The sequence below is a fragment of the Hypanus sabinus genome, chromosome 7 (genome assembly GCF_030144855.1).
Source record: "Hypanus sabinus isolate sHypSab1 chromosome 7, sHypSab1.hap1, whole genome shotgun sequence".
Classification (NCBI taxonomy): domain Eukaryota; kingdom Metazoa; phylum Chordata; class Chondrichthyes; order Myliobatiformes; family Dasyatidae; genus Hypanus; species Hypanus sabinus.
In genome coordinates, this window is record NC_082712.1 from 22,791,658 (window position 1) to 22,804,811 (window position 13,154).

At 43.6% G+C, this 13,154-nt stretch overlaps 1 protein-coding gene across 3 annotated transcripts in view; it reads left to right on the plus strand.

Annotated features, from left to right (window-relative positions):
- wdr17 (WD repeat domain 17) overlaps positions 1 to 13,154 on the plus strand; it is a 162,445-nt gene that overhangs the window by 74,055 nt on the left and 75,236 nt on the right. For all 3 annotated transcript variants that reach the window (XM_059974293.1, XM_059974295.1, XM_059974292.1), the window contains 3 exons: positions 864 to 1,066; positions 9,641 to 9,790; positions 12,864 to 12,994. In XM_059974293.1, coding sequence (XP_059830276.1) covers positions 864 to 1,066; positions 9,641 to 9,790; positions 12,864 to 12,994 — 484 coding nt within the window. The remainder of the gene's footprint in view (positions 1 to 863; positions 1,067 to 9,640; positions 9,791 to 12,863; positions 12,995 to 13,154) is intronic.

The window sequence follows — 13,154 nt, forward strand, 5'->3', positions numbered from 1 at the left end:
ATCAAACCCTGGAGTATTGCCTTCCAGTGGTTTGGTTTTTGAATTGCTTATTTATTTAGAGATAAATCACAATACCGGCCCTTCTGTCCCAATGAGTCATGCTGTACAGCTACCCACATATTTAACACTGGCCTAACACAGGACAATATACAATGGTCAACTAACCTACCAACTCGTAGGTGTTTGGGCTGTGTGAAGAAACTGGAGTACCTGGAGGAAACCCACGTGGTCACGGGGAGAACGTACAAACTCCTTACTGACCTGGCCAGAATTGAACTCCGTATTCTGATGCCCTGAGCTGTAATGGCATCATGCTGACTGCTACATTATCATGGCACACATCTGATGAAGGAATAAAGAGAAAACTCAAAAACATTTTGCAAAGAAAAATATGTTAATGGAGGTTGCCTGATGCCCGCACTTTGCAGATGTAATTTTCTGCGGCCATATTTGAAAAAAAAAACTGACTATGAGGAGTGGAAGAAAAGACAGAAAATGGTTGAGATGTACAAACAAGCTGGATGAACTCGGCAGGTCAGGCAGCATCCGTTGAAGTGAACAGTCAATGCTTCGGGCTGAGACCCTTCGTCTTGAGGAGCACAACATGTCCTTTTGCATCTTTGAATGGAAAGGCTATGATCGTTGTTTCAGGCAGACCACACTGAAGATATCAACTGGTCATTTTGTTTCTTCTCCAATTACTTTTATTCAGAGTTTCACTTTTGATAGCTTGATTCAATATAAAGCCAGTCCTCTAACAGTATTGAAATACCTTTTGTGATCCATGAGTTTTGGCTGAATTTCTGAGTCTTTGTCTAAGTTTAGTGTTTGAAAGCTTTCAGAACAGTGTATTTTCTCCACAGTACTGTCAGGATCTGGGACTATACACAGGATGCCTGCATTAATATTCTAAGTGGACATAAAGCACCGGTACGAGGCCTGCTGTGGAACACAGAAATCCCATACCTTCTGATATCAGGCAGCTGGGACTACACCATCCGCGTCTGGGACACAAGGGATGGAACCTGTCTGGACACTGTGTATGACCATGGTGCAGATGTTTATGGTAATTCAAGTTTATTATCATGGGCATATATATCCAAGTACAAGTGCCATGAATGTTAGCTTTTTGCAGCAAAGCACAGTACATTATAAACATTATAAACTTAAATTAACATAAATTATACTTAAACTACACATCTTGGCTGCCATGCATGAGTTGGGCAGAAGGGTCTGTTTCTGGGCGCTGTGGCTCTGATGCTTCTGTCTGCATTTGCATTTGGTAAGGGGACGACACAGTAGCATAGTGGTTAGCATAGCGCTTTGCAGCGCCGGAGATCTGGAGGTCAGAGTTCAATTCCCACTGCTGTCTGTAAGGAGTTTGTACATTCTCCCCCATGAGTCAAGTCAAGTCAAGTCAACTTTTATTAAAAAAAACAACACAGAGAAAGCTACACTAGACTACTGATCTACACTGGACTGCACAAAGTGCACAAAAACAGTGCAGGCATTAGAATAAATAATAAACAGGACAGAAGGGCAAGTTGTCAGTCCAGGCTTTGGGTATTGAGGAATCTGATAGATTGGGGGAAGAAACTGTTACATAGTCTGGTTGTGAGAGACCGAATGCTTCAGAGCCTTTTCCTAGACGGCAGGAAGGAGAAGAGATTGTATGAGGGGTGCATGGGGTCTTTGCGGATGTAGTGTAAGTGTCTGTAATGGCAGGAAGAGAGACCCCGATGATCTTCTCAGCTGACCTCACTATTCACTGCAGGGCATGTGAGCATGTGAGGAGGAATTTCTTTAGCCAGAGAGCAATAAATCTGTGGAATTCTTTGCCACAGGCAGCTGTGTCTAAGTCTTTATGTATATATAAGGCAGAGGTTGATAGATTGTTGATTGGTCAGGGCATGAAGCGATATGGGGAGAAGGCAGGAGATTGGGACTGAGAATCAGCCATGATGAAATAGCGGAGCAGACCCAATGGGCCAAATGGGCTAATTCTGCTCCTATATCTTATGGTCATAGGGTTTTCCTTTGGATCTTCTGGACCAGGATCAGCGGTTGGTGATGTTCACACCTGGAAGTTAGCACTGCCTTGCAAGAGCATAATCAATAGCAGAATTTAAAGTTGCAGATTTAATGGGTCCTCAAATTTTTGTCTTCTTAATGGAATGACAAGTAAATTGGGATTGCACATCACTTTGTTGATTTGGCCTTTTTTTTAAGCTTCAGCTTTGAGACTGTGGTCTTGTGGAATTTATCCCAAGACTGATTTGGACTCATTGCTACTTCTATGGCTCATTTAAGGAGTACAGGTTTCATTTGTTCTCCATGAGTGATCATCAGACAAAGCTTTGGGGGTAGGGAGGCTGAGACTGAACAAGATTCATTGCACCCTTATCCGTGTCATCATTTGGGTTGTCTTCATCCACTTTGTGCCAAAGCCCAGCACTGATTTGGCCTGGCTCATCCACTGCTGAATTGTTTTAGATTTGACACCTCTGGTGATCTCACCAGCCACTTCCACTTTGCTGACCAATTACTCATAGTCACTAAAAAACTCTGAGCCTAACTTGCATTAGCTGCAATCATTTTTGTATTGCTGAGCAATGTATCATGTGATCAATAGCTTCATTTTAAAATGATGCACCCATTCACAATGTAAAACTTCATGACCAAGTTCTATGATAATATAGCTTAAGCTTTCTCACAACGTCAAGCAACTGATCCCTCAAGAATTTGATTGCAAACAGCAATGACTATTTCTAATCATATTATACCTCTCCAAATGTTAATAAATCCTGCCTGTCAGTATATTCTCTATCAACTTACCATCAAATTCCAGTCATAAAAGGTCTATCTGTTGTAAAATTCCGTTGATATATTTTAGTGTTACTTTGTTCAGATCCTTCCTTTATGATTTATTAACATTCATTATCACAGCTTGTTTGTAGAAGATATTGGTTATGCATTAGCATAAAGATCTGGCTGTTTGTTCTTTGGATTGTCTCAATAAATAAAAAATTGCCAGGGGTCATTTAGAATTCTTCAGTCACAGAAATAATCCAATTGTACATTTGTTTAGTGAGAGCAAATGGATTTTTTTATGTTTGCAATCTAAAATTCTGGTAAATTATTAATAGCAAACATACATTCACCTATCAAAAATGGTACAGTGCAGAGTTTATTGACTGTTGAGTGGGTTAAATAAAAATATGTTCATCTCCTTTCTTTTCCTTAAATAATTCTGGCCATTATCTAATGAAAACTTCAGCTCTTTAATAAGAACTGTTGGTATACATTTAGAAGCTGCTGTGCTGCAGGAGAGTTAATGGGTGAAATGTTCATTGAAAGCTGGGAATAGTAATTGTTATTTTGGAACATAGAACAGTACAGCATAGCAACAAGCCTTTTCAGCCACAACGTTGTGCTGGACCAGCTAAAAAGTAAATCAAAACCCACCCAAAAACTAATCTATCCTACCTACACAATGTCCATATTTCTCCATCTGGGAAAAAGATACTCACTGTTTACTCTCTCTATGCCTCTCATAATTTTATAAACATCTATCAGATCCCCCCCACCCCACCAGCCTCCACTGCTCCAAAGAAAACAACTGAGATAGAGTGAAAATTTAGTTTTACATGCCATCCACACAGATCATTTCAAACAGGTAGGACAAAGGGAAAGGTAATAATAGAATGCAGAATATATTAACACAAAAAATGCTGGAGGAACTCAGCAGGTCAGATAGCATCCATGGAGAGGAATAAACACTCGATGTTTTGGACCATGACCTTTCATCAGGGCTCAACCTGTTTGTGCAAAGTATTGTGTTATAGTTATAGAAAAAGTGTAACGCAGGCAGCCACTAAGGTGCAAGTCCTTGGAACGTTCTTCCTGAAAAGGTAGATCAATAATTGATAAGTAAGAGAGTGAAAAGTTGCCACAGATCATGGGGATTTGTGGTTATCATTAAATCAGCCACAATCTAATGAATTGACAAAACAAGTTTGAGGAGCGAATGGCCCACTCCTGCTCCTAATCTATTCACTGCTCCTAATGTATACACTGCCAGCGGAGGTAGTGGATGCAGGTTCAATTTCAACATTTAAGTGAAGTTTGGATAAGTACTGTACAGGGACAAAATGCAGAGCTGATGGTGTGAGCAGATGGGACTAGGCAGAATAAGTTTACCATGGATTAGATGGGCCAAAGGGCCTGTTTCTGTGCTGTGGTGCTCTATGACTTTTTGACTCTATTCTTTCATGGGTCGTTATGCATGAACAATTGGCTTATTCCCAGAGAATAAATGATGGATTACTTTAATAATCAAGTTGTAGTTACCCATTATTAATCTGCTGTGACGATCTCCAACCAGGAGTAGGTGGACTTAGATCTCTGTTCATCTCTGCAATAAGACAAGGGTTCAGGTCAGAAACCATGTTTTATTCATAACAGAAGCTTCCTAAGCTGTGAGAATACCCTGGAACTAAACTGATACAAGTCAATCCCTTAATTACAAAAATGCTCAGAAGTACTTAACAGGTCAGGCAGCAAGTGTAGAATCATAGAGTTAATGTTTCGGCTTGAAGGTCCTTCTTCATAAAGTCACACAGGTGGAAGCATGCCCTGCAAATCACCAAACCTCTGCCAACAACCAAGAACCCATTCACATGAATCCAACACTGCCAATTGCATTTCAATCCCTCTGTAGAAACCTAGAAAACCTACAGCACAATACAGGCTCTTCGGCCCACAATGCTGTGCCAAGCAGGTACTTACTTTAGAAATTACCTCTATTTTCCTATGTACCTTTCGAGGAAACTCTTAAAAGACCCTATTGAATCTGCCTCCATCACAGTCGCCGGCAGCACATACCACGCACTCACCACTCAGCATAAAAAAAACCTCGCCCCTAACATCTCCTCTGTACCTACTTCCAAGCACCTTAAAACTGTGCCCTCTCATGTTAGCCATTTAAGCCCTGGGAAAAAGCTTCTGAGTATCCACACAATCAATGTCTTTCATCATCATGTACACCTCTATCAGGTCATCTCTCGCCCTCTGTCAACCACTCAACCTATTCTCATAAGGCATGATTCCCAGTCTAGGGAACATCCTTGTAAATCTCCTCTGCTCTCTTTCTATGATTTCCATATCCTTCCTGTAGTGAGCCAACCAGAACTAAGCACAGTACTCCAAGTGGGGCCTGACCAGGGTTCTATATAGCTGCAACATTATATCTCAGCTCCTAAATTCAATTCCATGATTGATAAAGGTTAATACACCGTATGCCTTCTTAACCACAGAGTCGACCTGCGCAGCTGCTTTGAGTGTCCTATGGACTTGGACCCCAAGATCCCTCTGATCCTCCACACTGCCAAGAGTCTTACCATTAATACTATATTCTGTCATCATATTTGACCTACCAAAGTGAACCACCTCACACTTATCTGTGTTGAACACCATCTGCCACTTCTCAGCCCAGTTTTGCATCCTATCAATGTCCCGCTGTAACCTCTGACAGCCCTCCACACTATCCACAACACCCCTAACCTTTGTGTCATCAGCAAATGTACTCACCCATCCCTCCACTTCCTCATCCAGGTTATTCAATCACGAAGATTAGGGGTCCCAGAACAGATCCCTGAGGCACACCACTGGTCACTGATCTCCATGCAGAATATGACCTATCTACAACCACTCTTTGCCTTCTGTGGGCAAGCCAGTTCTGGATCCACAAAGCAATAAGGAGGCTTGGATCCCATGCCTCCTTACTTTCTCAATAAGCCTTATCAAATGCCTTGCTAAAATCCATATACACCACGTCTACTGCTCTTCCTTCATCAATGTGTTTAGTCACATCCTCAGAAAATTCAGTCAGACTTGTAAGGCATGACCTGCCCTTTACAAAATCATGCTGACTGCTCCTAATCATATTATACCTCTCCAAATGTTCATAAATCCTGCCTCTCAGGATCTTCTCCATCAACTTACCGACCACTGAAGTAAGACTCACTGGTCTATAATTTCCTGGGCTATCTCTACTCCCTTTCTTGAATAAGGGAACAACATCCACAACCCTCCAATCCTCCAGAACCACTCCTGTCCCCATTGATGATGTAAAGATCATTGCCAGAGGCTCAGCAATCTCTTCCCTCTCTCCCACAGTAGCCTGGGGTACATCTCATCCAGTCCCGGCGACTTATCCAACTTGAGGCTTTCCAAAAGCACCAACACATCCTCTTTCTTAATATCTACATGCTGAAACTTTGCAGTCTGCTGCAAGTCATCACTACAATCACCAGGATCCTTTTCCATAGTGAATACTGAAGTAAAGTATTCATTAAGTACCTCTGCTATTTCCTCCAGTTCCATACATACTTTCCCACTGTCACACTTGATAGGTGCTATTCTTTCACGTCTTATCCTCTTGCTCTTCACATACTTGTAGAAAGCCTTGGGGTTTTCCTTAATCCTGCCTGCCAAGGACTTCTCATGGCCTCTTCTGGCTCTCCTAATTTCCTTCTTAAGCTCCTTCCTGTTAGCCTTATAATCTTCTAGATCTCTAACATTACCTAGCTCCCTGAACCTTTCGTAACCTTTTCTTCTTGACTAGATTTACTACAGCATTTGTACACCATGGTTCCTGTACCCTACCATCCTTCTCTGTCTCATTGGAATGTACCTATGCAGAACTCCACACAAATGCCCTCTGAACATTTGCCACATTTCCTCCGTACCTTTTCCTGAGAACATCTGTTCTCATTTTAAGCTTCCAAGTTCCTGCCTGAGAGCCTCATAATTCCCCTGACTCCAATTAAACGCTTTTCTAACTTGTCTGGTCGTATCTCTCTCCAATTCTATTGTAAAGGAGATAGAATTATGATCACTATCTCCAAAATGCTCTCCCACTGAGAGGTCTGACACCAGAACAGGTTCATTTCCCAATACCAAATCAAGTACAGTCTCTCCTCTTGTAGGCGTATCTACCCATTGTGTCAAGAGACCTTCCTGAACACACTTAACAAACTCCACCCCATCTAAACCCCTCACTTCAGGGAGATTCTGATTGATATTTGGGAAATTAAAATCTCCCACCATGACAACTCTTATTATTACACCTTTCCACGATCTGTTTCCCTATCTGCTCCGCGATATCCCTGTTACTATTGGGCGGGCTATAAGAAACACTCATTAGAGTTATTGACCCTTTGCTGTTCCTGACTTCCACCCACAGATACTCCGTAAACAATCCCTCCATGATGTCCACCTTTTCTGCAGCCATGACACTATCTCTGATCAACAGTGTCATGCCCCCACCTCCTTTGCCTCCCTCCCTGTCCCTGAGCCATCCAAGTCTCGGTAATGGCTACCACATCATAGCTCCAAGTACCGATCCATGCTCTAAGCTCATCCGCTTTGTTCACAATACTCCTTGCGTTAATATAGACACATCTCAAACCGTCGGTCTGAGGGCGTCCCTTCGCTGTCACCTGCCTATCCTCCTGCACACACTGTCTCCAAGCTTTCTGCATTTGTGAGCTGACAGCCTATTTCCTTGTCTCTTCAGTTTGGTTCCCACCCCTCCAACAATTCCAGTTTAAACTCTCCCCAGTAGCCTTAGCAAACCTCCCCACCAGGATCTTGGTCCCCCTGGGATTCAAGTGCAACACGTCCTTTTTGTACAGGTCACACCTGCCCTAAAAGTGTTCCCAATGATCCAGGAATCTGAATCCCTGCCCCCTGCTTCAAACCCTCAGCCACACATTTATCCTCCACCTCATTCTATTCCTATTCTCACTGTCGTGTGACACAGGCAGTAATCCCGAGATTTCTATCTTTATGGTCCTGCTTCTCAACTTCCTTCCTAACTCCCTGTACTCTGTTTTCTGTTCCTCTTCCCATTTCCTACCTATGTCATTGGTACCAATATGTACCATGACCTGGCTGTTCTCCCTCCCACTGCCGAATATCGTGGATGTGATCTGAAACATCCCAGACCCTGGCACCTGTGAGACAAATTACCATCCGAATTTCTTTCCTGCGATCACAGAATCGCTTGTCTGACACCCTAATTATAGAGTCCCCTATCACTACTGCTTTTTCCTTCCTTTCCCTACCCTTCTGAGCCACAGGGCCGGAGTCTGTGCCAGAGACCCGGCCACTGTCACTTCCCCCACACAGGCTGTCCCCCCAACAGTACTCAAACAGGAGTCCTTACTATTCAGGGGGACAGCCACAGGGGTACTCTCTAGTACCTGACTCTTCCCCTTCCCCCTCCTGACTGTGACTCACTTGTCTGTCTCCTGTGGCCCCGGTGGGACCACCTGCCTATAACTCCTCTCTATCACCTCCTTGCTCTCCCTGACCAGACGAAGGTCATCGAGCTGCATCTCCAGTTTTCTAATGCGGTCCCTTAGGAACTGTAGCTTGACACACTGGGTGCAGATATGGCCGTCTGGGAGGCTGGGTGACTTCAGGACTTCCCACATCTGACACCGAGCACAGAACACCGGCCTCACAGACATTCTTCCTTTCTGCAATTAACACAGGTAAACCTACCTCGCCTTGTCCCGTTACCGCCAAAGCCCTATCACTCCACTGCCCGCTGGATACGGCGGTCTTCTTTTTAAACTTTTCCCGCTCTACTGGCTGACGTCACACGTCTGTGCTGTCTTGCCTCTCTTTACCCCGAGCAGTAAAATGCCTTCGCTCCAAATATCCTTAGCTGTTCCTCTTACAGCCTTCTTGCTTTAAATGTATCTGCTCAAGTTCTTCAGTCCGCTGTAAGTCATCCCTACAATCGCCAAGGTCATTTTCCATAGTAAATACTGCAGCAAAGTATTCCCATAAATGTGTTCAATTTATGTGTTCACATAAATTCTCTACAGATTTTACTACACAAGGGAAAATTAACCTACTAACCCACATATCCTTGGGACGTGGGAAGGACATGGAAAACCTGTGATCACAGAGAGAACATGGGAAACACAGCCAACACAGTACTGGAGGTCAACACCTAGTGTGGGTTTCTGGAGCCCAGTAATCCGTCATCCCTTCTCTGGGCATAAGCCAGTTGTTAATACATAACATACAACAGCAGTTCTACCAGATGGGCCACTGCTCTGCCTTAGTTGTGACCCTTCTGAATCTTCTGGTTTTAATTGTTAGATTTTCTCTGTCTCTATTCTTCATTCTATGAATCCAGCATCTAACTTGTTTACAACCGGATTCCTGTAGTCCATTCTCCTCTCATGTCCGATTCCTTCCTCTCCGGCTCTTTACCTTTCCTACCCAACTGGCTTCACCTATCACCTATCAGGGGAAGCTATCCTCCTTCCCCTCCCCCATTTGTTATTCTGGTATCTTCCCCCTTCCTTTCCAGTCCTGAAGGATCCTCATCTTAGTCCAAAACATTGACTGTTTGTTCATTTCCATAAATGTTGCCTGGCCTCCTGAGTTCCTCCATCATTTTGTGTGTGTTACTTCGGACTTCCAGCATCTGCAGAATCTCTCATGTTTCAAATGCATATTACCATATTATTATGTAATTGCATAATTAGCTTTTAATTCTTACCTTGCCTATTTGAACATGTGCTGGAAGTAATGTGAACCTAATTCCCTCACCTAGGCCTGACCTGTCATCCCAACAGGCCTTTCACCATGGCATCTTGCTCTCGAGACTCCACCGTGAGGCTGTGGTCATTAACACCTCTAATTTCTCCCCTCCAAATCAACATTCTGGCCGAACAACAGTGGGAGGATATAATTGGGAATACAGGTAAGTGTCTCATCTGATTACAAGCTTCCAATATACCATTCTGGTTTGGAATTTTGAGTATTGCATCAATTAATTGGTCCCAACGCTTCAGTTTCATCTCTCAAATAGTTAAATGTACACAAATGACTTCAATTGGACTAGTAGTGGTTTGGACAAGGTGACTTGACTCTAATCAAGTCTGTCTGTTATGTGCCATGTTGTATGATGTGGGTCATCATGGTCATTGCATGCCCATGATGGTTCTTGGCATCTAATCTGAAATTTAGTTAAATCGTCGTCATAGCTATCCCTCGGGGTCGAGGATGATGGTCTTCATTCCATTGATCTATCACAAAGTGAAGACGCCTGTGCATGTATTTGTTTAATGTATACTTGATGTTGCTCATCATTGTTTGTAGGTGGTCCTCTTGGTGCACCATGAGTGCGCAGTCATCTGCAAAGTGCGCTTCTATGAACAGCTTTCGGAGGGTCTTTGTGTGTGCTGCAAGGCGACGTAGGTCAAAGAGTGACCCGTCCAGACGGTATTTGATATAAATGCCCAGGTTTAGGTCTTTGACAGCTTGCATTAGTACTTGAGTGAAGAAAAGGTTGAAAAGTACTGGTGCAAGCACACAGCCCTGTTTAACGCCGTTGGAGATGTCAAGTTTCTCGCTAGGTTTGTCAGCTGAGAGAATCTCTCCAGTCAAGCCAAGGTTTTGAAGGCTCAGCTCAGGTGGACCGGCCATGTGATCCACATGGATGTCCAGAATGCTGCGTCAGTTGTTCCTCGGAAGACTGGAGCAGGGCAACCGTGCTCAAGGAAGAGGTACAAGGACAACGTCGTCAAACCTTAAGTGGACCAAACTCCAGCCCTGCGATCTCGAACACACTGCTGCTGATCGGTCCAAGTGGCACAATCTATGCTCCAAGGCAGAAAACAACTTCCAAGCCAACTGGCGCATGCAGCACCTTAAGGCGAGTCAAGAAAGACACAGGAAGGCATCCACTCCTGCCCCAGAGGCGGTGCTCTTTACCCCATCTGCAACTGTATCTGCGCTTTGGACTTCAGCCTCAGACTGCGTATATGCCCACATACGTTGACTGCGCAATACATTTGTCTTCTTTGGACTTCGAGAGACTACTACTACTTGATGTTGCACTTGAAGAAGCACATGATACGTCACAAATCACCCAACTGGTTCCAATGGTGTGGAAACCACGACGATTAGTTATGCAGCAATACACACAAAAAAATATGCTGGAGAAGCTCAGTATGTCAGGCAGCATCTTAGAAAAGGAATAAAAAGTCAGATGTTTCGGACCAAGAGCCTTCTTCTGGACTGGAAAGGAAGGGGGAAGAAGCCAGAATAAGAAGGTAGGGGTGAGAGATGGAGTGCAAGCTGGAAGGTGGTAGGTGAAGGCAAGTGAGGGGGAAGGTAGGTGGATGTGGGAGTGAGAAACTGGGAGGTGATAACTGGAAAAGTAAAGGGCTGAAGAAGAAGGGATCTGATATGTGGACCATAGGAGAAATAGAAGGAGGAGGGGCACTAGAGGGAGGTGATAGGTAGGTGAAGAGAAAAGAAGGTGTCAGAGGGAAGGCAAAATTGGGAATGGAAAAAGAAAGAAGTGCAGGAGGAAGAAATTGCCAGAAATTAGAGAAACCTGATGTTCATGCCATCAGGTTGGAGGCTACCCAGACAGAATACCAAGTATTGCTTGCTGGGTTTCAGATATAGGTGGAGTTTCAGCAACGAAAAATGCAGTCGAGATTCTGTAATGGGTAAAAACTGATAAGGAGTTAAAAACCAAATGACAGTTAAAGTGGTTATCCTGTATCAGACAAGATTATCCCAGGTTGCTATTTGGAGATCATCAACTGCATTTCCCATAATGATCCTCTCCAGTTCTATCAGGTTAGTTGGACATAATGTTCCTTTAGTAAATCCATACTAGTCCAAAGTAAATTTACTGTCAAAGTACATATATATGTTACCATGTACTACCTTGAGATTCACTTCTTGTTTACATTTATAAGAAAAAAGTAATATGATAGAATTTTATGAAAAACTATACACAAAGAAAGACTGTCAAGCAATTGATGTGCAAAAGAAGGAAAACTGTGCAAATAAAAGTAATACTGAGAGCAGCAAGATAGCATTGTAGTTAGTGTAATGCGTCAGGCTCTGGAAGGAGTTTGTACATCCTCCCCGTGACCACGTGGATTCCCTCAGGTTCTCTGATTTCCTCCCACATTCCAAAGATGTGTGGGTTAAGAGATTAACTGGGCACATGGGTGTAATTGTGAGGCACGGGCTCATTGGGACTGGAAGGGCCTGTTACCATGCTGGATCTCTGTAGAAGTAGACATGAATTGTAAAGAATCATTGAAGGAGCAGTTTAGGGTACTAGTGCATGAAGTTATCCACACTGGGCCAGAACCCTGATGGTTGTAGGGTAATAAATGTTCCTGAACCTGGTGGTGTGGAACTGAAGGCTTCAGTACTCCTGACCAAAGGTCATAGCAAGAAGAGGTTATGGCTTGCATGGTGGGCATCTTTGATGGATGCAGCAGCGTTCCATGTAGATACTCAGAAGAATCTGAACCAGAATCACATTGTGAAATTTGTTGTTATGTGACAGCAGTACAGGGAAATACGTAGGGCTTTGCCTGTGAAGGACTGAGCTGTATCTCCCATTTTCTGTATCCTTGTCAGAGTGACTGCTAATTCGATTCCAGACAATCATTCCTAAAACTTTCCATAAGTTAAGGGAGGCCTTGCCCAGATTCTACCAGTCGTCTAAAAATGGCACCTGGAAACTGAAAGTTTCAATTGATAACCCCTTGCTTTAAAAGAGTGTGCAGAACAGAACAGTCAGTTTAACCTCTGTGTTGACAAAATTTTCAATGAGACAGCTTTTCATTCTTCTAAACCCAATTAGGCCCAATCTTCACAGGACAACCTCTGCAGCTCAGGGACTAATTGACACCTGGATGAGAATGGGAGAAAATTGGGTGGCGGGGGGGGGGGGGCGGTGTTGTTTAATGGTGGACAAGAGATGGATTTGCACCTAACTTAGCTCACCCTTTTTTCAGATCGTGCAATGTCACCTGGAGCACCCCCTCTTCTCTGTGGGAAAGTGTCCCGGGACATCAAGCAGGAGCTGGATAAGCTTACGAGCAATGTGCGGATGAAGAAGCTGAGGTGGTTCTCTGAATGCTTCTCAGTAAGTCTGTGCAGCCTCTCTGTGAGTTTACCATTTGCAATGTTATGCCTCTTTTGTGTCGCTGTATGCTTGTAGCTGATCTATGTATTTGAATAATCCATCCACTGATAGGAGTTAACATAGCATAAAGAAATTCTGCTCCCTCACAAAGGATTGTCAA